This window comes from Coturnix japonica, chromosome 3 (genome assembly GCF_001577835.2).
Source record: "Coturnix japonica isolate 7356 chromosome 3, Coturnix japonica 2.1, whole genome shotgun sequence".
NCBI lineage: Eukaryota > Metazoa > Chordata > Aves > Galliformes > Phasianidae > Coturnix > Coturnix japonica.
In genome coordinates, this window is record NC_029518.1 from 79,242,251 (window position 1) to 79,266,489 (window position 24,239).

General features: G+C 40.4%; 1 protein-coding gene across 5 annotated transcripts; it reads right to left on the bottom strand.

Moving 5' to 3' along the window:
- Positions 1-438: 438 nt before the first annotated feature.
- Positions 439-24,202, bottom strand: BEND6 (BEN domain containing 6). Of its 5 annotated transcripts, XM_015859202.2 has the most exons (10): positions 24,082-24,200; positions 22,524-22,686; positions 15,064-15,176; positions 11,456-11,683; positions 11,203-11,348; positions 10,509-10,604; positions 9,962-10,139; positions 8,650-8,867; positions 4,757-6,747; positions 439-2,334 (listed from the first exon to the last, which is right to left on the bottom strand). In XM_015859202.2, exons 4-9 carry the CDS (start codon positions 11,670-11,672, stop codon positions 6,514-6,516), a joined length of 1,089 nt encoding a protein of 362 aa, XP_015714688.1. In that variant the 5' UTR covers positions 11,673-11,683; positions 15,064-15,176; positions 22,524-22,686; positions 24,082-24,200; the 3' UTR covers positions 439-2,334; positions 4,757-6,513. The 5 variants fall into 5 exon arrangements, with proteins under 5 accessions (XP_015714688.1, XP_015714687.1, XP_032299409.1 ...); XM_015859201.2 differs by lacking the exon at positions 15,064-15,176; XM_032443517.1 differs by lacking the exons at positions 439-2,334; positions 15,064-15,176 and adding an exon at positions 2,818-4,233.
- Positions 24,203-24,239: the final 37 nt, after the last annotated feature.

The following is a 24,239-nucleotide window of genomic DNA, read 5'->3' on the forward strand; positions in this document are numbered from 1 at the left end:
CTTTTCTGTAGTAGCTGTCAGCCTTCTCTGGTGCTGAGTAATGAAGATAATGTGTCCTCTATCACGCAGATCAGAATTTTGCACTATGTGACATGATGTATTTACTCATTGTCAATTAATTTTGATTTTAGTGCAACATTTGGGAGCAGTATTCAACTGTTCTGCCTTCTCTTCTCCTTCTGTTACTTCTGCAGTTTCTGATCTGTAATTATTGAGTCTTCAGTTTTGTGTTCTCCAAGTTTGCCTGTGCCATTTTGGAAGACCAGCCATTCTTTCCTCCTTTGTGGTCATCTTGCACCAAGTGCAGCTTATCTGTTACTTGGGTAGAAGCTATTTGTCTTGTTTTATGCCACAGGATAATGCCAGTCATACACCTCAGGGAAGAGAGTGGAATGGACTCTTCACATCTTTTTCCCTATTCAAAGAAGAACTAAGACATAGTAATGTTTCATTTTATTTGATAGAAATCTGCTTCAAAAATATGATTAATTATATACATTCTTGTGCACTGAATATACAGATACATATACAAAATATATGTAGTAGCAAACATCCTCCAGTTCCATTTGATGCATGGCAGTGAGGCGGAACTTAATCACATTGTCCTATCTGCTTTCATCTTAATCCTGTTTACAAGGAATTGATAGATGTGAGAGATGAATGAGGCTAGTAGATCATTTCAGTGATCTACCCATTCCATCCTATCCAAGAAGTCTTCTCTACAGTATATTTTATTAGTGCATTGTTCTAACAAAGGAAAGTTTGCAGCACTTCAGAGGTATTCAGTTACTAACCTTACCTTCTGTTTTTTTTCCTTGCATTCACCCTTGTACTGTTTCTAGTTCTGTAAGTCCTCATACAAAGTTAGTCAAGGGTTTTTTGTTTATTTCTTTGTTCATTTTTTTCCCATCTTGATTCATTAGTTGCTTGTTTGCCAAGTATGAAATAGATTTGACTGTTAGTACTCGCTGTTCTGGAAGAGATACCCTCAAGTGTGAAAGCTGTAGTTCAAGTGTTCTCTCTTTCCATCACTACAAAACAAACTGGAATCAATCCACAAAGGAAAAAAAATGCACCATTCCTCATCCTTCTCAGGCAGTTACAGGGTGCATGACTGCTAGTTGTGCCCCTGGGGCAATGGTGTTAGAGCTCAAGAGGAACTACCAGCTGATGGGGGACTTCTGGTGCCAATCCCATGAGGAACAAGCTCTACCTCTCTACCTACTCTTTAATCCAACAGCAGTGTACCAAAATCTAAACATACAGAGAAAGAGCTGGCAGCTCTGTCCTTTACTAACTGCTTTCCAGAGATTATCTTCCATTTTTTTGGCTGGGGGAACGATTACCTTTATCTTCTGGACCCAGAGGTCAGGAAAGAGACAATGAGAGCTGCCAAATCAAAGCATCAGCATCAAAAAGCCTCTGAGGAAAGCCATGGCCTCCACAACCCAGTAAGCCATCCTAGTGCACTCTTCCCTGAGCTAAGAAAGAATGAGCCTCCTTTCAGTGCCTTTCCAACTTCCGGAGGTTAAAAATGAGCTGCTTCTTTCTTTCAGACATCTCAGGTAGTATCACTGCCCTGAGATTTTTTCTTCCTTCTAAGTTAACAGCATCCTCAAATATTTATTTGTATTTCTCTCCATACTTCTGTATCTCTTTTGTATCAATATGATCTTTCTCTGATCAGTAAAGCGGTTTTCCATCAGCTGTCAAGGTGAAAGCAAGGGAATTAAGGATCCTCTTACAAATTCTCTTGGTATTACTTTAAATAATGTGGTGTTTTTCTAACTAAGCAGAGCAGTTCCTGTATACTTTGGGTCAAGTTAATATATTTTGAATTACAGTATAACATGCATTTATTTAATAATATCTTAAAGCCAAATATATTAATATACCTTCATTTTTGCTAAGCTGAGGGATTTTCACTTTAAGAATTGGTTCCCAAGCTTCTACTCTGCTTGCATTATTTCTGTCCAATGGTGCTAGGCCCAATATGTATTATTTCATTTTAATTTTATGCTGTTCCTTCACCTCCAACAGGAACTTGAGCTGGCATGAAGTACGTTCTGTTATTCCTTGTCTGGATTCCTGAGGTCCTGTCCACAACCCTGGTTGGCAGAGGGCGCTTGTGAGCTTCTGGAGAGATGAGATTCCACTTTAGAAGTAGGTTTGAAACACTCTTTCTCCCCTTGGGTGCTGAGAGGTGCAGGGCTTGGATGGCTGTGGCTTTGCTGAATTTGTGCATTAGCAGCTGTTGTATCATCATCCTGCTCGTCTTGTGTGCTGGGAGGAACAGCCGAAGGGATGATGCCCTGAGGAGCAGCTGCTGAACCACTGTCAAGACAGTTTATAACTGAGTGTGCCATATTAACATTAAATGTGCAACTACTGCTGTTCTTAGTTTCCAAGCAGCAGAGTTTATTAGCTAGTTAACTAGTTTTCTGCATTGACACATCTCCTTTTTCACTGTCTCATTTCAGCCTAATGGATCTGAGACTATAAGAGTTTGTTTGTCTTAGATTTTAATCCATATTCATAACTGTACGCTGGAGAAAGGTGAACTGGGAATGAGGAGATCACAACTGCATCAGTTTGATAGTTTACAACCAATTTGTTATTAACCTGTAAGTTGTTACTAAGGCCCTGCACAGCAGGATTTTTTTCTTGGAATGAACTAAAATGGAACTTTGAGACTGTGAGCACTTCAGTTTTCATGATCTGAACAGGTGTAAAATTAAACCATTGCAAACAAATTCTAACTGTATTTGCATTGGTTTCAGTGGATGTTGGAATGGATTTTACATAAGCACGTATGAACAATAGACAAATACATTTTTATTTTAAGATATCAAGTTTAAATTGAAAGGTTTTCAGGCAGCATTAAAAAGCGAGACACAACTGTATCTCTGCTACCTCAAGACCCTCCTGCCAGGTCTCCAGGAATACTGGGCCTGTACAGCATGGGAAGACATGAGAATTCATAATACTCTGGATTTATCTGATGAAGACAAAGACCATAAATATAATGTACTTAGCATTTCATATGTTCAGAGAAGACTAAGCCTGTCCTTCTATGCTGTTATTTTTATCTTCTGGGTCAAGGATGAGGAAAAGTACTACAGTGAATCAAGGCACTCTGTATGTTACAAATACAGAAGACCTTTGTGTTATGAGGCATAGGAGAAAAACATGAACATTGTAAACTGTGTTCTAGGTAGGCTGGTACATTTGTTGACTGTTTCCAGATAAGAAAACCTGTGTGTGTGCATTCTTCCAACAGACATTATCTGAGTATTTCTCAAGTAGTAAATCATAGACATCTGGTGGTCCATGGAGAAAGCGGTTTAGAGAGGAATTGTAATAGTGAACACTGCTACTTTTCAAACAATGGTGTTTGTATCATAGGCAAATATCTTCAGTTTTGTTTTATAGTAAAGAATAGTTGTGAATATATTATTTGAAACTTGCGTACTGTAACTAAACCATAAAGAAACAATATTTTACATGGAAAGTCTAAGAACAGAACTGTTCTCCCTGTCCGACTGATTTTAATCTCTCACACTGTTCCTCCCATCTTTCCCAGAAAAGCTATCTATACTCTTCTGAAGGCGGGGGGGGAATGGTGTATATATGAATATATCTCACAGTCTCACAGTCTCGTGTGGGGTGGAAGGGACCTTAGAGATCATCGAGTCCAACCCCCGGGATTCGAGCCCCCTTGTAGCAGAGCGGCACTTCTACCACTTGCGCCACAGGGGGGATTCAAACCCGGGCCTCCGGCGTTGCAAGCGGCATTCCTACCACTGCGCCACTGTATACATACTATCTAATACATATAGGATATCTTTCTCTACACAGGCTTCAGATGTGTCTGCACACTCTCACCAAATAAGGATTTTGTTACAAAGGCTTATAGACAACTTAAACTTATGAACATTTTCCCACTGTGAGGGGTGACTGAGCACTGGCACAGGTTGCCTGGAGAGATGGTGGAGTACTATCCTTTGGTATATTTAAAGCCCAGCTGAAGACAGCTCTGAGCAATGTGGTCTAGGTAATCCCGCTTTGAGCAGCAGGGGTTTGACTAGATGAACTCCAGATGTCCTTCTCAACCCCAACTACTGTGATATGTGTGTTTCATACATATGGAAGCAGTACTACACAAATAGCTGACTGACAATAGGAATGAGTTCAGCAGTTTTTGATTAGTCTTGTTCACAGGGTTAAGTGTGCCTATAAGAAGAGAGATGTTAATTAGTAATTTCTTACCGTGATAATTTAAACTTTTCTGTTGGTAAAAGAATGTTAGTTCAGCTCTCCTACAGTAATTTTATCAGCAGGTACTAAACAGATAACTATTTTCTCTATCTTTACTTGTAGGTTATTTAAGGCACAACAGTTGTCATGAGAATGGTATTGCCTGGTCTATGAAGAACCTATAGAAAATGATAAGAAAGGCTGATAATGGTAAATCTGAAACGTACATTGATCGAAGTAACTCTATGCATTTACTTCTGCCTTCTCCTGTAATTTGTGATGCTTTATGTGGAATGAACAACCTTTTTGCACTGTAATACCAAGCTGCTCTGCCTTAGAATTCTGTACTCTTTGTACAAGGTTATGAAAATATTAACCTTTTTGGCAATGCAAATGTGAACACGTATCTTCACAATAAATTTACAATTGCTAGTTTTGTTACTACAGGGCGGTATATGGAATTCCACATTGCAGGTTACAGTATACTTAAAAGACTTACCAAAAACCTTGCTTCTGAAAAGCACCTGAGTTAAGATCTTTGCTTAAAATTGGCTTCTTGGTGCAATTGTTCAGTTTTTGTCCCATCATTCGCCTAATCAAAGCATCATCTGTGTTTGGAAAGAAATAGTGTATGAGTCCTCCAAATCAGGGAAACCACAGATCCATGATCTAAAATGCCCTCATTGCATCTCTGAAATATTTGGCTGCCTCTGCTTCAGCTCTAGTTACTTTTCTGTCTTTATTCACTACTTCATCTACTTTGCTTTTCTCTCTGTCTTTCATACTTCCATGCCTGTTCTTGGCTTACTCAAAAGGAAGAAGATCTTCCAGCCTAAGTGTGCTGATCCTCTCCTTTCCTCTGTTTCCATCAGAGACCTATTCCTATCCATGCAAGTTCTCACGCCTCTGAATCTTACAGGTCTTGTTCATTAATTGTGCATTTGTAGATAATGCCTCCTACACTCAGTTTCCTCTTATATTTTTCATCTCTTTTTTTTTTTTACTGCAGCACTTGCAGGACTTAACACCAGCAATTAATGAAGTTCCTTCATCATCCTCACTTCCCTTGATTTTTTTCCTCCTCTTTCATTTTCTAGAATTCCCAGAAATTCTTCCTTATTTTTCCTCTCCTCCTTCATAGTGTTGACACTTTCCTGTTTGAATTCAGGAATGTTCTCGTTTCTCTTAACAAACTTCTTTGACTTCTCAGTTAGGCTCCCCCCATCACTGAACTCTGTACAGCATGCAGTATCCAGTGTTCTGACTGTCTTCCTTGCCTCCTTGCTCAGTTTTCCGAGCTCTTTCCCTTTAGAAAAGTTACTAGTAGATCTTCCCAGTAAACCTTGTTCATTTTCTTTACACTTTTTACAATTGCATTCTGAAATTGTCTCATCATACTTCCTCTAAATGTTCACTATTTTACGCACTCCTTCCTTCTCTGTTCTACTTTTAGGCCTTTTTCTATGGGTGTATTTTCAAAGAAAAGAGGCTTACACAACAGTATCATCAGTATCCTATTGATAACTTCTGAAACTGATGGCCAACTTCAACAAAACCAGACAAAGGTACAGGAAATGAAGACAAACTGGGAAGGGAACGGAGTGAACTGGCATAGTCTGAGGACTTGCCATGGGGGAGGGATTCTGGTACAGGAATTTGGGCTCCGTTGTTAAAATATTAAACTACAGGTTTGAATCCAATAAAAATCAAGTTTCATGTGCTCCCCAAACACTGTTTTTTTTAAAATCATCTACTTGCATCTGAACTGGTTGCCTATTCTATTCACCAAACATTTTCTGCCTTAAATCTCAGCATAAAACAAATTTTGCTTGCTTCTTTGACCACTGTTCCTGTCTCCCATACTTAGTATCTCATTTTGCCTCAAGCAATATTTAAAATGTCAAAATTGTTAATGTTCACTAACTTCAGAATACAGCAGACATTGTTTTAGATTTGATCTGAGTGTGTCTTCTCTTTGCCTTCCATTTTCTTAATCTGACATTGCGATGGTCCAATTCAACCACTGCATGTTAGCCCTTTAAAATCTAAAGTGATAATATCACTGTTCCTGAGTAGTCACTTACAACACAAAATCCACACAACAGAAGTACGACTACTTAGCATTTCACTGACAGAGCTCCTAACAGATGGGCTGAAAAAAACCCCACTGAGACAAAGAAGGAAATGTAAAACAACATATAACCTGAGTAGAACAGCTGTTAAGTATTAGTGACCATAGTCAGAGACAGCCCTCTGTCAAATCAGTGCCATATTGAGTAACGTTAACAAGTTATCACCTATGATTTCCTGAACTTCATTCTGATTCATAGCTGGTTTCGCTGCTTTATCCTTTGAAGAGGATGACTTGGCACCTGTCAGGCTGTGTGTAGCCATGTATTCATGCGTATAAAGTGCTTGCATCAAGTCGTTTATAAATTTTTGAGGTTTGCTCTTGTTACAAAGTGCGATCTGCCACTTCTCGATCTTGAACTGGAAAAAAAAATGGGTCATTGACACAACTATTGCGATTCATTGTCTTTTTTATTTTTTAAAAGTGTATTTTCTTTCTATTACCACAATTTCAAAACTAACCCCTCCAAATTGCAACTGAGACAGATTTCTAAACTCACACACCATTCAGTGTTTGGAACTGGACACAAGTATAGATTTTTTCAGAAGCAAGCATGCAGCAGACTAAAGATCCCCATACATGATAGCAAACGCTTCATCAAGCAGTCCTTATTACTCACTAGTGGAGACAGGACATTTTCAGACATATCTAAATCCTTCTGTTTGCACTCCATGTAGGCTGGATGCGATCCAGTTCTGGCCTGCAGTCTGTACAGCTTTGGGAGCATGGCACTATGCCCAACTAATATTTCTGCCTCTGAGTAGACAAGCCCTAAGAACCGTGACATCTGGTCCTAGGCTTTGAGAGTAATTTTGGCACGCCACAGTTGTACAGAAAGTATTTGAAATCTCTAATGTGTGATTTTTAATCACTTCTATCAAGGCAAGTCTAAGTTGCTTAGAAAATTGATATCTCTTTGGATATCAGATTTCGTATATTGCAATATACGAAAAAACCAGCTCGGCTGAAAAAGACCTAGGGGTCCTGATAGATGAGAAACTTAACATGAGCCAGCAGTGCGCTCTGGCAGCCCGGAAAGCAAATGGGATCCTGGGCTCCATCAGGAGAGGGGTGGTCAGCAGGGATAGGGAGGTGATCGTCCCTCTCTACTCTGCTCTTGTGAGGCCCCATCTGGAGTACTGTGTCCAGGTGTGGAGCCCTCAGTACAAAAAAGATATGGAGATTTTGGAAAGGGTCCAGAGGAGGGCCACAAAAATGATCAGGGGGCTGGAGCACCTCCCCTATGAGGACAGGCTGAGGGAGTTGGGTTTGTTCAGCCTGGAGAAGAGAAGGTTGCGAGGTGACCTCATTGCAGCCTTTCAATACCTGAAGGGAACTTACTCCCAGGAGGGGAGTAAACTCTTCGAAAGGGCTGATAATAGCAGGACTAGGGGAAATGGTTTTAAGTTGAAGGAGGGAAGATTTAGGTTGGATGTTAGGGGAAAGTTCTTTACTAGAAGGGTGGTTAGGTCCTGGAACAGGCTGCCCAGTGAGGTTGTGGATGCCCCGTCCTTGGAGGTGTTCAAGACCAGGTTGGACAGGGCCCTGGGCAACCTGATCTAGTAAATGTGTATGTTTGGTGGCCCTGCTAGGCAGGGGGGTTGGAACTACATGATCCTTGAGGTCCCTTCCAACCCGGGTAATTCTGTGATTCTGTGATTCTGTTCTGTAATATATAGTCAAAGTGTAATACCTTGATAATTCTTAACAGATTTCATTGTTTTTTGGCACCCCACTAACTATTCTTTCTCTTGAGTCTTTACAGCCTCTGTAGCTCAGAGCTCTCAGCTATGCCTTATTTCAATCACAGAGAACTGATGAACAGCTTTACTCAGTAACTACGTATATATCCGTATTTCTACTTCAGTGTCTGGAACAAAAGTAGTAACATACAAGTCTCTATTTACTCATTAACAGTTCTGATGAATTGCTGTCATTTTTCATAGACTATCTCTGAAACACTTCTATTCCCCTTTGTAATCCAAAACATTAGGCAGGAAGTTATCTCTGGATCTCAGTATTTAATTCATGCATCAACATTCTGCCCTTAGTTACAGACACGCAAAGCCACTGACATCAGTTTGAGAGTGTACCACCATGCTGAACTAAGCCCAGTGTTTCTCATGGAAAGAGCCATCAGTACAAAAGGAGCTTGATGATAAAACGACATTTACCAATGCTTAATTTCATTATACCACAAAGGTAAATTTTGTAGTACCTTAAGATTTGTTTTTTATGCTTGGAATTGCCTTCTAACTGACCTGTTTTTCTGTTGGTTGCTCCTCATCTTCCATATTCAAAGTCACTGGTGAGCTGGAGTTACTATGCATAGCTGCATACACATCTGCTAAAGAGTTGTTAGATGATTTCCAAACAGCATGTGAATGAAGACTGGATGTAGCCGTTGTCACTCCCCCTTTGAGCAGTGCTTCAGCCATCCCTACCAGTTCCTCAAAATGAGTGACTGCCTGTGGCAACACTGAAATAAAATCAAAAGCAATGGATAAAATGATAATTAAGTTTTCATACTCATTACATAAGCATATATATTTTTGCAGTTTGATTCCTGTCACACTGCAAAAGGAGTCCAAGCAGTCAGCAAAGATGCTTTAACACTCTCTGTTTCTATTCTCTCTCTTTCTTGTTGTTCTGCTGTCCCCACCCAGGAAGATCTGGCCTCTGCTTTTAGAATATGACAGGACGAGGGGAAATGGCCTCAAGTTGTGCCATGGCAAGTTTAGGTTGGATATTAGGAAACACTTCTTTACAGAAAGGGTAGTTAAGCACTGGAATAGGCTCCCCAGGGAGGTGGTTGAATCGCCATCCCTGGATGTGTTTAAGAGACGTTTGGATGTGGTGCTCAGGGATATGATTAAGCAGAGGGTTGTTACAGTTAGGGTACTATGGTTAGGCTGCAGTTGGACCTGATGATCATCAAGGTCTTTTCCAACCTGGGTAATTCTATGATTCTATGATAAGAATTTCAGATCCAGTTTCGGCTGCCCCAGAGTGGTGGACAAGAAGTAAGAGGGACTTCAGAAATGACCGTGATTAAGGGTTCATTAATTTAAAAAAAAAAAAAAGATTAAAAAGTATTCTGGAAAAGGAATAAGTTTATTGTACCAAAATGAGTTCAGATGATCAGTAATGAGGAAATTCTCAAGTAATTAGAAATTAAATCGTTCCAGAATAAGGAAAATCTCAGTAGATCAAGATAAACTGCTTAAAAAACAGTGTACGTTGGACTGGCCAGTGAAGTATTTGAGCTAAGCTGATGGTTATACATGGCATACAGACAGATTTGTTCAGAACAACTGACAAGAGTTACATTTTTCCATTTCTAACCATGATTTCACAGCCTCCACAGAGGACAGGTATTTTTGTTTGTTTTTTAATACCAGTGCTGCTGGAATTAAATGTTCCTGTGTATTAAAGACTTTGGTGCTAATGGTAGAACTTGATCACGTCAAGTGCCCGAGCAAACACAATTTCCCTTCAGACAGCCCCCTATAAATCAAGCTTATCACGACATCTGGGTTTCCCTCTTCATCAAAAAACATCTCCTGATTGTACCTTGAAGCATCACCAGGGACTGCCTCAGGCGGCAGTTTTCTCTCATGGTGTCTGTCAGCTTCCTCTTGAGACTTTTTATTTTGGCACACAGTTCCACCTTGGATAGTTGAAATAAAGGCTCTTCATCATCACTGCTGCTTTCGCTGCATAGAAAGTTGCTTCCTGAATATGGTTCTCTCTAAAAAAAAAACACCACAAAACAACGACAACAAAAAAAGAACCCAAATCTTAGTGCTATCTACAGCAACAATATACAACTAAAGCATTAAACCTAATGTTAAAATATCCAGCTAAATGAAAATATTCTCTTTGTACACAGAATGTGTAAGCTAACTTGGTGCATTATAATTATATCTGTCACTGAACATAAATATTACCATTGCTATTAACATTCAAATTGAAATGTTAAAATACTACATAACTGTTAGGTATTATTCTCTTTGCTCTCCATTCACCAATTTTATATCTTTTAGAACTGTTTTCTTTACTAAGTATGTCAGTTTGCTTTTGCTTAATAGATTAAAATTGCTGAAAATGAGATGTTTACCTGTTTGTTAATTAAAGATGCTTCAAGTTGACTCAGGATGCTGGCAGGAGCGGATGCCTGAAATGCTTTTTTTCTTTTTATATGCTTCACCATCTTCTGTATGTACAAGAGCATAATAGCATCTTTGCATTCATAAGCTTTCATTGCAGTCTCATTGCATATCATGAACTTTTTATTCACAGTGCACATAACCTTAGCAGTCAGTATTTGTGAAATCATAATGAAAAGTACACATTCCACCAGACCAGGTTATCCACGCCCCATGCAACCCAGCCTTGAACACTTCCAGGGATGGAACATTCACAGCTTCTCCAGGCAGCCTGTGCCAATGCCTCACTGCTCTCTGAGAAAAGAATTTCTTCCATAGGTGTAGTCTAAATCTCCTCTCTTTCAATTTAAAGCCATTAGCCTTTATCATATCACTACCTGCACTTGTAAGTCCATCTCCTGCTTTCCTGTAAGCCCTGAAGTCTTGAATAATACTTTGCTCTTTGTACAGCAAAAAAGAAGATAAAATCTATGGGCCTCTCTGCTACAACAGGTTATTTTGCTGAAGTATCACATGAAGACCACCTTTATCCCTGCCTTTACTATCCATATTCATTGTATCATACTTCAAAGAATCAGTATTTTTGATCTATTTCCTTACACTATGGGCATACCAATTTCAGGCACATAAAAGGCAGAAACTCACCTGTTCTTTATCCAGATCACTGTCTTCACTTTCTGAGAATATCATTTCTATCCTCTTCCTCTTGCCTTTTCCAAGGACTTGTATTTTCGTTATTTCATCCTCTTGTAGAATCTTTTGCATCATTTCCACCAGCTCTTGGGGGTCATCTGAAGTAAATGAAAAACAATGAAGTGAAAAAGAGACCAAAGCACAGAAAATTATGTAGCGAAACTTTACAATTAGATGAAGATCTATCAGACAAATCTGCACTTACCACTCATGTATACAACTTTCACTAGATGCTTTTCTGTCTTTCTTTCTCCCACAGGCCAGTTAACCAGCACATGTTCATTTGGTTTCAGAAATCCTTCTAGTTCACTGTCATCACTGGGAAGATCCTGAATCCACGAAGTCTCTCCAATTTGCAGCGAGTTGTCATGTATAAAATCAAACAGTGTGAATTTTTTCATTTTAAATGGTTTTCTTGTCATACAGATGCAGCCTGTAGGGTGTCATAGGAAAAATAACCATTACTGTATCATGTCACAGGAATGTTACAAGAATAATTTAAACCCCTTTGCCTCAAAAAGTTCTTATTCCTGGATTGTGATAACTCTGTTCTATCAAAATATTTTGGATTAAGAAGTGAAAACTAGCCAAGCAGCATGTTTTATTTTCTCTGAAAGATGGAGATGGTCTGTTCAACACGTCAACATCAGAAGGAAAATTAGCTCCAAAAATATTCACACAAAACAGCTTTTGCTTATAGAACCACTGCTTCCATGTTACTATCATACCGAATTGATCTCCTCCCCGTCATCTCTACTACCACATTTACATGTTGTCAGTGTCAGTGACCATCCAGCCTCCTCAAACCAAAAGATACAGCTATAACCAAACCTTCTTTAGAATGAAGGAAAGCACTGGCTCTGTGTACTGTTAAAAAGGGTGCGTGAGTTCCAGGATGGTATTCGTCATTTGTGGAAATACAATTGATAACTGCAGACCCATAAAAAATAGCCCAGAACAACCGAGGACAACTGAGTGGATGAGGTATGACACATTCTGACAGTGGAAAACCTGATGTACTGAAGAAACTATAGACCGAGGGCTGGAAGTCAGCTTTGCTGCATCATGAAGTATAACAGCAACAATGAGAATGCAGACCCAAATACACAGTTAAATCCTCTGCCTATGTGAAACAATACTGCTAGAGCAAAGAGATATTTTTAAGACATTTCAAAGCACTAACTTTGCACACTGGTAGAAGGATGTAAGTAATACTTGGTGTTCTGTTTTTCTAATTAAACTGACATGCCTCACACAAAAGTGAATAATTATTATTATTGAAGAATCACAGAAACACAGAATGGTTTGGGTTGGAAGGGATCATGAAGCCCCAACTCCCCCACCATAGGCAGGGCCACCAACTTCCACATTTAATACTAGACCAGGCTGCCCAGGGCCCCATCCAACCTGGCCTTGAACACCTCCAGGGATGGGGCATCCACAACCTCTCTTGGCAGCCTGTGCCAGCGCCTCACCACTCTCATAGTAAAGAACTTCTCCCTGATATCCAGCCTAAATCTTTCCTCCTTCAACTTCAAACCACTTCCCCTTGTCCTGCTATTATCTACATTTTCAAAGACTTATTAAACTCTATTGAAAATGTAAACAGCTCAAGTTATACTCAGAGAAGATGTTTACTATTTTAAAATTCTTGAAACAGATAAACTGATTTTGTCAAACCTTGTTCTTCCCAACAAACATATGATCCAGCCTGTCAGATCATAGAGCTGCAAACTCAAGAATTCCCAGATGTGACAGTGGGATTTGTGATTTACTTGGCCTCGATCAGTCAGAAGAAAATATAGCGTCTCACACAGAAGCTGTCAAAAAGGGAACTCAGAGCTAGGAGAGGAGAATTATGTGGGGCTGTTATGTCGAAGTGAGAAAGTCTGTCTGCAGTGCTGGAAGAAACAATGTCAATTTATCTGTAAAAGCCCAGCTCACCACTTTTTATGATGTCTATGCTATCGTGCAGAGGTGAACTCGTTAATTTGCGTAAGACAACTGTGCACTTGTCAGCATGTTAACTGATAAAAAGAGGTAAACTGTGTAAGAAATGGTCATTAAAAAGAATATTAAACCATGCTTTTCTGCAGGATGTGTTTAGTGTGACAGCAGAAGGATTGCTAACTACTGAACTGCTAAAAGAAAGGAGACTGTGTTTGCAAGAATTCACATTAATTCGGTTTAAAGAAAAATCTGTCCTATGTAAAAGCCTGTGGCCAACATGAATCAGCAGAGGCCCAGTTCTGTCACATATCCACGCTGGGTGGATCCTCACCACACAGAAACGAATCATTCAGATGAATAAACACACAGACAAGGCAAAAGCCAAAGGAAGAAAAGTTTCAGCACTGACTTAATAGTTAAGATCCAAATTTAAATAGGACGTTTGTTCAAACAAGAGTGTATTAGATTTAAAACAAACCATGTTTGCAACAACAATATTTTTTCATCTTCTGCGTGAAGGAGTTAACTTCCAGAATCACATGGCAGATTTAGCTGGCAGACTTTTACTCCTTTCTATTGTTTGGCCCTTAACAGTTGCGAGCTCCTTCATTACTCCCCTAAAAGCCCACATCACCCCAACAGACTTGCAGCAAAGTCAGAGCTGTCAATGTGCTAAGACTAACAGCTGATTAACCAACCTGTGAGCTCTTTTGTGTTTCCCTGCCATCCTCTAACAGCATGTAGCTGTGCTGTGTCCCTTACTTTGTAATGATGCAAATACTTTCTGATGTCTGTGGTCTGTGCTAGTGAGGCGTTACCTGCCAGCTCCAGGTAAGCACTGAATGCACAAGTGATTCAAATCCTGGAAGGTCAGTGATGATTGCCCAGAGCTCTGGAGCTTAGCAAGATCAATGGATATGTGGATTTATGGATTTTCAGAGCTCACAGCTGTTGCTTGGGGCAGCTGTACACACTGTATGGTACGTGGCATGTATAATCCCCCTCAGTCTTTACACCAAACAACCTATCCAAGGTGGAGGAGAAGAAAGAGGTATGCATGGGCCTCATCCACCTGGATCCATGAGAAGAGTTCCAGGGCAAGATGGCAGGACAAACAGGAAGTGCTGACAAATCCAATCTGCTTGTCAAAGCTAGGGAGAATTTTTACCATGAGCATTGCAGGGCTCAGAGCTCAGTAATTTGTCTAAATCATCTATAAAGCTCTTCTGAGCTGTCAAGATTCTTGCCTATGGTGGGAGGGTGTACTAGTAAACAGCGAAACTGATTTCACTACTCATGTTAACAGCTGCCAAGTTAAAATATAAACTACATTGGATTCTGAGAGAAATTAGGAATGGATTTCACAGAGTCACGGGAGCAGGAATGAGACATACCCATTCCTTTAGCTCTTGCATGGAGTCAGAAAAGCTCCCTCACAGCTTAATAAGCCTGCACTCAGCCTTGGTACTCCTGCTGCTTTGAAGATGCTAAGGCAGGAGGGCAGTTTAAGGGAACAACAGAGGCTGGCCAGGTCCCTCTCCTATGCTGCAGCTCTTCCAGGCATCAGCTTAGCTGCTTACATTACATATAAAATGACAGAACCATTATATTGCCAAATAAAAGGAACAGAGTGCAATAGTTAGTGTTAGCATTTTTCTGTTATTGAAGGTATGGCCTCAGCTCCCTCAGTACACATTAATCAAACTATATATTTCCACTAAATTTATTACGACAACTCAGGGGACCCTGGGGATAATATCTAACTGTCTGCTGGCATCATCTCCAGCCTGTGATTAAGGAGGATGGAAAGGTAGAACAAAATGTCCCTAATGAAGGAAAAGAACACAGAAATATTTCACTTACTGGAAGAGAAGTCCAGCAGCGTTTTCTCACCCTGTCCTCTCACTTGTCTAAGGACTGCAGATGCCTCTCTTTATAATGTTTTCTTTGCCAAAACAGATCAAAGGTGAAATATACTGTATCACCAAAAAAAAAAAAAAAAAAAAAAAAAAAAAAGAAAAAAAAAAAGAAAAAAAAAAGAAAAAAAAAAAAAAAGAAAAGAAATAAAACAACGTGGAGCAAGCTTCATTTTACTTTCACTAGCCTTAGAAATGAGAAACGTCTAATCATACTTGGCTCTCCCCACCTCTGCAAAAAGAGAGATGATTCATCTCACCCTAAAATACGCATCTCAGAGAGCAGATGACCTACTGTCTGGGAGTGCCTATTTCTCTCCACTGACTATCATTCAGTGACCATATGGGGCTAAGCGGTGTCTTTATAGAAGCTGGCTTGCTCCAATCCACTCTATATTAGCTTTTTCTCCTTTTGAAGCTGAGGGATAGATTCCAGTTGACCTCATGCTATATGAAGCTAAAAGGATGAAGCCTGCTGAAGTGTATCTGATTGGTTCTCTGTTTTAAATCTTTCCTACACAGTTCTGCAAGTCATCAAGTAAGATTTCAGACTGTAAGTGCTTTATTCAGCGGTTTAATTGGAAGACATATAACTGCTCACAGACATTTCCCGGAGTGCCGCGACTGACCACAGGGACAGAATTACACAGCGTTTCAAAGCCACTTGTGTTCAAGTTGCTTAATTCTGCTGTCTTCTCCATTTGAAAACACTGGCTACTTATTTGAGAACTTACGATTCTTAACTTACGATTTGACACTGTTTAAAGACATGTATCTTTCCCTAAATTAAAGTGATTTGTAGAAGGAAAACAATCCAGAAGAAGCCATTTAATTGTAAAGCGCTGCAGAGGAAACATTAACTCGACTTAATCTTAACAAACGTGTTAACATTTTGCATTCTTCACAGATGCTACAAATTTGCACACAAAATACTGTTACTAAGCAACCCCAAGAGACAGAACAACAACAAAAATCCCCACAGAAGTCACTTAAAGACATATCTCACCCTTCGACTGACATAGTCTGTTCCATTCAGATTGAGCTGGCAGATGGTATGCTGAGATCATGATTTCTTTTTCCTTTCAGTAATGCAGTGTAAAGTGAGGCAAATTTACAACATGAAATTGTAGGCCTACTCAATGGTCTGATTTTACTGTGCCTTAAAATAGAGCTTTGCCACTAATTTCATCAAAACAAGAAACTGTACTGCAATAGTGTAAGCATAGTCTCCTAATAAAGTGCCAGCATTTTATATGGCCTACCCTCTATGTTCAGCCATTGTTAATCCCAGTTTTTCAGGTGGAGGAGAGAAAGGTGGAACAAAACAAACAAAAAACCAACCCCAAATTCAAAACCAACCAACCACAAAAACAAACTAACAAACCCCCAGACATTCACTGGACTAGAAATGCATTTATCTCACTATTTAGTTCACTTTAGCATGACGAATACCAGAGTCAGACTTGGTCTGAGGTACTATGATGATGCTATTTTACATTGAGATTTTCAGGACATTAAACATACTGCTGACATGGAACTCTTGGCCTGCACTAAAGTAGCAGAATTCCTGGTTCTCTGTAACAAACCTATGATGGAAAATATGACCCTATTTAAATATATGACCTTTTATAGCTCCTAATCTTACTACCCTGAAACCAATTGAAGATTTACTAATGATTTCAATGGAATTAGACAGTGTTAGAAGAATACTAAGGTGTTGTAATTGCTCAAAATATTTTCTGTGCAATATCTTAGTCATGTTATGGGAAAGCATGACTTAGAAGTACAAATGTATAGTACAGATTTTCTTGCATTTCAGTGTTTGAAAATCAACTGGAAACCTTGGGGAGTAGGTATCAGGACATTCCTGTAACTTCCAAGGCCGTCAATATACAGAAATGATCCCACTTGTCTTCCACTGACAGGAATGATAAAACTATGTGGTTCTTACTACTAGCAGCTTACTTCCTGGCTGTAGATCATTACCCAAGAATAACTAGCCTCAGAATAACCACAGATACTTTTTAAGAAGTGGTGCTATTCATAATTAAGCAACATCACCTGGCCTTATTTACACAGAATGTCTCGCTGACTTCAAAGTCACAGCAGCATTTGGAACCCACACTTACACATAGATTTTAGCCCATATCTTATCACACTTGCTAAAGTCCATGTGTTTGGCCCATGGATGTCACAAAACAATTATTCTTTATTAAGACAGTGTCCTTTGTGCTGATAGTTTTAGCAACCCAGAAGTTCTATAAAATAACATCAGCGCTCAAATATGCCAAAGAACATGGCAGGACTGTGGCTTAAATTACAAGTTTGAATAAAGTTACTGGAGCTGGTCTAATTTCTGCATCAAATTGCATACTTCTGTGGTGTAATACTGAATGACAGTAAAGGAAGAATAATGAATTTATCAAGCAGATGTATTTATTACCTCCTGGAGTACCTAATGTTTGTTCTAACAACTTACTCAGCTAATAGTGAAAAACAGTGTTCACTTAAATAAATTTAAAGATAGCAATTTGGTATTATTATTGGGCTTTAAGGATGGGATTCAGCTCTATATTATGACTCAGGTGTCACTGGTATACTAGGTATCTAAGTTATCATTGTAATCACTGGAGGGAGAACTAGGGATCAATTTGCCTGCCCAAATGTAGGTGACTCGTGCCAGTGCTCGGTGGTGTTCTTGGCCTTCAGCTACTACTTCAGATGTGCAAGCCTTCCAGGGATCTCTCACCACCTGGATCTGTCTGTGCAGATCCCTCAGCCTAGAGCACCTCCATCACTCAAAAGAGCCAAGCCCTTACTGAATTCAACCAAAGCCAAGGGGAAAAATTCAGCTTATTTCAAATGCTCAAAGGTTAAGTTGCCTAAGAATAAACATACAGAGCTATCTTAGATTCCACTGTTGTTATACCTGTCTTCCAACTACCCTTTCATACAAGCACATACGGTTCATAGGGCTGAGACCCCCATCCATGGTTGCTAACTCCAGGCACCTCAAATGGCACTAAACGTAAAGCATAAGAGAATTGCTCTCTGGGCTTCAGTTATTGAAGTTATTCAGTTAGGGAAAGTTTGATTAGATGCAATTCTGGGATGAGGTGCCAAGGCTGTGCAATTGCTCTGTGTAACAGCCAAATGCTATTTCCTTAACACATTCTGAAGAAACATATAAAAGGCTGAAAAAGTATCAGGAGTACTTTCCATATGCAACTAATGCAGTGTCCAAACTTGCTAGTAATCTGGTGTGAGAGTGTGTAAGAGGAGGCATCTTAGTTTTTTTGGTGGCATAATCAATCATATATTCTGTTAAACTGTGATGCCCCAAAGCATTACTATGGGAAACAATATCCATCCAAGATAGGATAAAGACAAGAGCATAGAAGTGAAACAGCAGCTAGAAATTCCATGCTTGATCTCTGGTCAGTATGTAATAATTCAGTGGCATCTTAACTATCTCTATCATATACTTTGTAGGGAACCAGCTTTGGCAGGGGGGTTGGACTCGAAGATCTCTAGAGGTCCCTTCCAACCCCTACAGTTCTGTGATCCTTATTGGCTGCCATAGGTGAGTGACAGTAGACAAGAAACCATGCCTGGATGGCACTCTCTTACTTCAAAGATCTTTCTCAATTGCTCTGGTTTCTCTGTACATCTGTGGGAAGTAATGAACTTGATGCTATTCAGTTTATAAAAATATATTAAATCCTTATTGTTATTAAAGGTAATGAGCTAGAACAAGAGACATATATGTTGTCCAGTTACTTCAGGGAATATTAATGCAACCAAGAGTAGCTCTGTATGGTCATAGGAGAATTTACAGAAGGGTATTCCCCTGAGAGAATAAAAAAGAGCTTAGACCTTGTTTTGCCTATTTTTTCTTCCTCCTGTAAAATTAAGTGTCATCTTAGCATTCACAGTTCAACTTACCTTTATAAATTAATATAATAGCTGAAAGACTAATACTGGTCTGAAGCAACCCTTAAGCAATAACTAATTATATACATAATAAAGTGCAGTTCCCTCTGGGATGCAGTACCGTACTCAGATTGACAACTGCTACATCAGACACTGCCAAAAATGAACAGGGAACAAATTTTAACCAAGGACATACGGGCATAGCAGTGCCATCATAGGAAAAAAAAAAAGAGAGAAGAGAAGAGAAGAGAAGAGAAGAGAAGAGAAGAGAAGAGAAGAGAAGAGAAGAGAAGAGAAGAGAAGAGAAGAAGAAAAGAGAAGAGAAGAGAAGAGAAAGAAGAGAAGAGAAAAAAAGGAAAAAGAAAAGAAAAGAACAGAAAATGAAGAGAAAGAAGAGAAGAGAAAGAAGAGAAGAAAGAGAAGAGAAGAGAAGAGAAGAGAAAGAGAAAGAAAGAGAACGAGAAGAGAAGAGAGAGTGAGAAGAGAAGAGAAGAGAAGAGTATGCAGAAATGAATGAAATGGAAAAGAAGAAGAAAGACCTAGAGAAGAAAGAAAAGGAAAAGAAAAGAAAGAAAAGAAAGAAAAGAAAAGAGAACGAAAAGAGAAGAGAAAAGAACGAGAAAAGAAAGAGAAAAGAAGAGAAAAGAAGAGAAAAGAGAGAAAAGAGAAAAGAGAAGAAAAGAGAAGAAAAGAGAGAAGAAGAGAGAAGAAGAGAGAAGAAGAGAGAAGAAGAGAGAAGAAGAGAGAAAGAAGAGAAAAGAAAGAAAAGGAAAGAAGAAAGGACAAGGAGAAGGAAAGAAAAAAAGGAAGAATGGAAAAAAAAGAAAAGGAAAGAAGGAAAGGAAAAGGAAAGGAAAGGAAAGGAAAGGAAAGGAAAGGAAAGGAAAGGAAAGGAAAGGAAAGGAAAGGAAAGGAAAGGAAAGGAAAGGAAAGGAAAGAAAAGAAAAGAAAAGAAAAGAAAAGAAAAGAAAAGAAAAGAAAAGAAAAGAAAAGAAAAGAAAAGAAAAGAGCTGTAGGAGCTTTATATACATTTCTGTCTAGGCTCAGGATCATTCATCTATCTGTAAAGTCAATTTTTGCCCACAGAATTCCTGCCAGCATTTTCCCAGCAATGCTCTATGCTGAGTTGACAGCTGCATGGCTCCTATGCCATGTGATTACATCCAGCCCAATAAACACGGAGATAAAATAGCAAGTATAATTGTATAATGAGGACAATTACCTCTGCATATATTAAGGAGGTAAGAACTTGGTTTTCCACCATCACCTGAAACATGTGCAGGCTGCAAAATTTCCCAGTCCTGTCTAGGGGCCGCTCTGCAGCACTTTGATTAAACCGCTTTGTCCTGTGTGGATCATGTAACCTTTACAGCTTAGCTTCTCTTTTCAAATGATTTGAAATAATAACATGTACTTAAATTCCAAGGGTAGTGCTAGAATTAAATAGCACTAACGTGCTGACCAAGCATACAAGGCACTGCATGGAGCAAAACATTTAATCAATTTGACAGAATGGAGATTTTCAATAGCTTTGCTGAGTTTGGAGCACATCGTTTCACGTAACAAATTGTTGAAACCCGATGCTTTTATTAAGGTAAAGATTGATATTCTTTCAGCTGAAGAATGTATTTTAGAAGGTTTAATCATCTACCAGAAATCCTTGCAGCATACGCTCATACATCATACTTAAACTGCTAGAGAGAACACTGAAGGCAGTGTGTGACCCCTAAAGAACAATTTTGAGGGGAAAAGGTAAATTATGCCTTTGAGTTAAGTTGTTAATACACACACTATGATATTCCCATATTCACTTATTTTGCTTCTGGGTTCCTACTTGATTAGAAAGTTACTACATATTTTGTTAAGAAGTATTACATGATAAGAGAATCCTTCTTACCAGTTGTCATTTAAGCAGAATACTCTACTTAATTGTAACTAAGTAGCAGAAACACAGTCCTTGCAGCATATCTACATAAGAGAAAAAGGAAATGATCCCCTTTCACTTACTTCCTCAGCTAAAAATTTACTTTCACTACTCTTCTGAAATCATATCACATGTCATCTCCTATTGTTATGTCTGCATCACCAGATCTACCATATGACTTTCATCTTTTGGCTTGCTGATATGGAGAGCCTTGCAATTGTCAAATGAAGTCCTCGAGGCCCAAAGTGGCAGGAGCAGAGATGACTTATTGCTCTCTTCCAGTAACTGAAAGGTGCTTACAGTGAGAGCAGGGCAAGTCTCTTCTCACTGGTGACAGGATGAGGGGAAATGGCCTCAAGTTGCACCAAGGTAAGTTTAGGTTGGATGTTAGGAAACACTTCTTTACAGAAAGGGTAGCTAAGTACTGGAATAGGCTCCCCAGGGAGGTGGCTGAGTCACTGTCCTTGGAATGTGTTTAAGAGCCATTTGGATGTGGTGCTCAGAGATATGATTTAGCAGAGGGTTGTTAGAGTTGGGTATTATGGTTAGGCTGCAGTTGGACTTGATGATCTTTGTGGTCATTTCCAATCTAAGTAATTCTATGATTCTATGATTCTCAGACTGCTGAGTGCCCTTCAGTGACACAACTTGTACTGCAGGAGGTCAGCATATCTTTGTCCATGTGGTTTCTCCACTTGGAATGCTATGATATTTTCATCTGCTTTTTCAGTTTGTTTTCTCCTTACAGTCTAACACCCTGTACTCAGGCATGATTCCTAGTTTCTTTTTAAGAGCTGCTCTAATCAACAGATTGCACTGCAATTCTGCATACAGGGCAAGGGAGAGGGAAGAAAGGATCGCTGTCTTCAGCCCTGCTAGGCAAGACTGCTAAGTCAGAACAAGATTCTGTGAGAGACAGAGTGGAAAAATATTTTAGGTCAACACTGACTTGTTTCCTGGCAGGAAGACGGCTGCTGTTGCATCACATTCCCTGCTCAATTCTTCCCTTAAACTAGAGAACTCGGATGTACAGTTCTCTGCTCCTGTGCTTCCCACAGCTTTTTAAAATAGGTAAGCAGCTGCCTCGAGTGACTGCAACCTAAGAAACATTATCCTGTACTATCCTGTCCCTTTTCACTGCAAATATTTGCAAGTCGCTTCTTTTCAGCGGAGCCTGTGAAGCAGAACCTTCCCTTCTCCTCCCTCTTGCCCACTCACATCTTGCTGCTTCCTCCCTCAGTGCTGCTAAAGCAAAAGGCTGCTACCAAGTCTCCTTCCGCAAACTTCAGCTATGGCTGTGACTTTGCAGCTGCTCAGTTGCTCTGTGGGCCCTGTCGGAACAAGCATCACAGGATGCTGCCTCCCACCATCTCATATCACTGCAAAAGTACAGCCATATCATACATATCCTGAAATAGCAAAACCCCATACTTACTGCAGAGTCTAAGTTCTTAATCTGTAAGACCTCATCAGACTTGCCTCAGCCTCTCAACAACTTAGATCTCTGTTCTGATCTGCTCTTTCCACAGTCAGCCTTAAAACTTGGTTACCTTCTTTCACTTCTTGTCTGAATCACCTCCTGTTCACCTCTGGGATTCTCCTTCTGAGGTCAAATCTCAGGTGGGAGCCAATGGCTTTCTTTAACCTTCTCATTCCTTTTCTCTTCTCTGTTTGTCATTCTTATGATTTATGAAACGTTCCCTGAAAAACATTCTGAAAAGAAGCTCATATTAAAAAACCACCATATCTCAAAGAATTACTCCCATTTTTCTTCATTACTCCTTGGAATAATCTAGCCACGTATTGCTTTATTCACTATAAAAGCAACATTTTAACTCCACACTGCAATCCCACAGTATTTAACAAAGAGACATTAGTAATAAGTGTAAAGACAGCCGTAGCAGCAGCGTGACATGCATGAGACTGTAGGTTCAAAAGCCTGGAGCAGTGGCTCTTTGAAAAACCAAGTGTCAGCATTTCTTGCACCAGAACAAATTCTCTCCTGAATATGAGAAAAATTAAGCTGCTGCCATGTAATTTATCACAGCTTCGTGGCAAAGCCTTATCCTTAGGACATGGATGTGCTCTAAGGTTCAGACAGGAAAAGCTGCAAAGTTATCATCAGTCAAGCACGAGTTCTCTGCAACTTACTGTGCAGCCGCCTCTGTGCTGCGTTTCCCAGAATATCCCATTATAAAACAACATAAATCAGCACATAAAAGGTGCTGCGGAGTTCCTTGTTCCTGCAAGATACTGCAGCAAGGCTGGGGACCTCACGGCACTTCAGCTCGCCTCTGCAGCCGGGTGACACGCGGCGGTACGATGATCTCCAGGTAACCCGCATTAAAGCCACGCTGCTGCAGCGTACTGCGGTACTGGGGGATTTCATCATGTGACACAACACAGCCCCACGGCATTTGTCAGCTCGCAGCGAGCGAAGGGAAGCTTTAAATCAAAGGCAGCCGCCCGTGTTGAGAAGTCAGACGGCAGATTGTTTTGTTGAGATAAACTGGTGTACATTACGAAATAACATAAAATTCCTGAGGTGGAAGAGCACCTGAGGCACCTACTGATTCCAGTCAGGAATCTCCCACTGGAAACGGTTTTCCTTGACATTAAGGAGTAACGCTGCCTTTTGCTCAGCGATAAAGGAAATTCTGCATCATAATGATCACCTTTTCCCTTGTGATTTAAGCCATCACAGCCCGCTTCCCTCTGCCTGTCCCTCCCGCTCGACCTTCTGCGGTATGGATATGGATGCGCTCTTTCTCGTGTACACCTCGCTGTTACTCCAGCATCCACACAGAGATTCAGTCTTTATTCTATAGGGTTCCTCTTGCGCTCACACCCAAGCCGGGTATCCGTTCAGCACGGGAATCGCCTTTGAGAGCAGCAACGCAGTTTAAAACGGCGTTCCCTCAGCGCCCCGTGAAGGTGCGTAGGACCATCACAGCCGGCCGCCCTCGGCGCTGAGCGGAGCGAACCGCGGCTCGGAACCAAGAGAGGACCGCTCCCCTCTCCTCTCCTCTCTTCTCGCCCTTCCCGCAGCTTCGCCTCCCGCACCCTCCGGCACCTGATCCGTTCCCCCCCGCTCCCGCCCGTGGGTACCTGGCAGCAGCCATTTTCCGCCTCCCTCTGCAGCAGCTCCACGCGTGATGTCACCGGCCGCCGCGGCCGCGCACCCCCCGCGGGGCTCTTCCTCTTCCTCCTCCTCCTCCTCCTCCCCCCGGCTGCCATGCGGGGCACGCCCCACCCGCCGGTGCCCG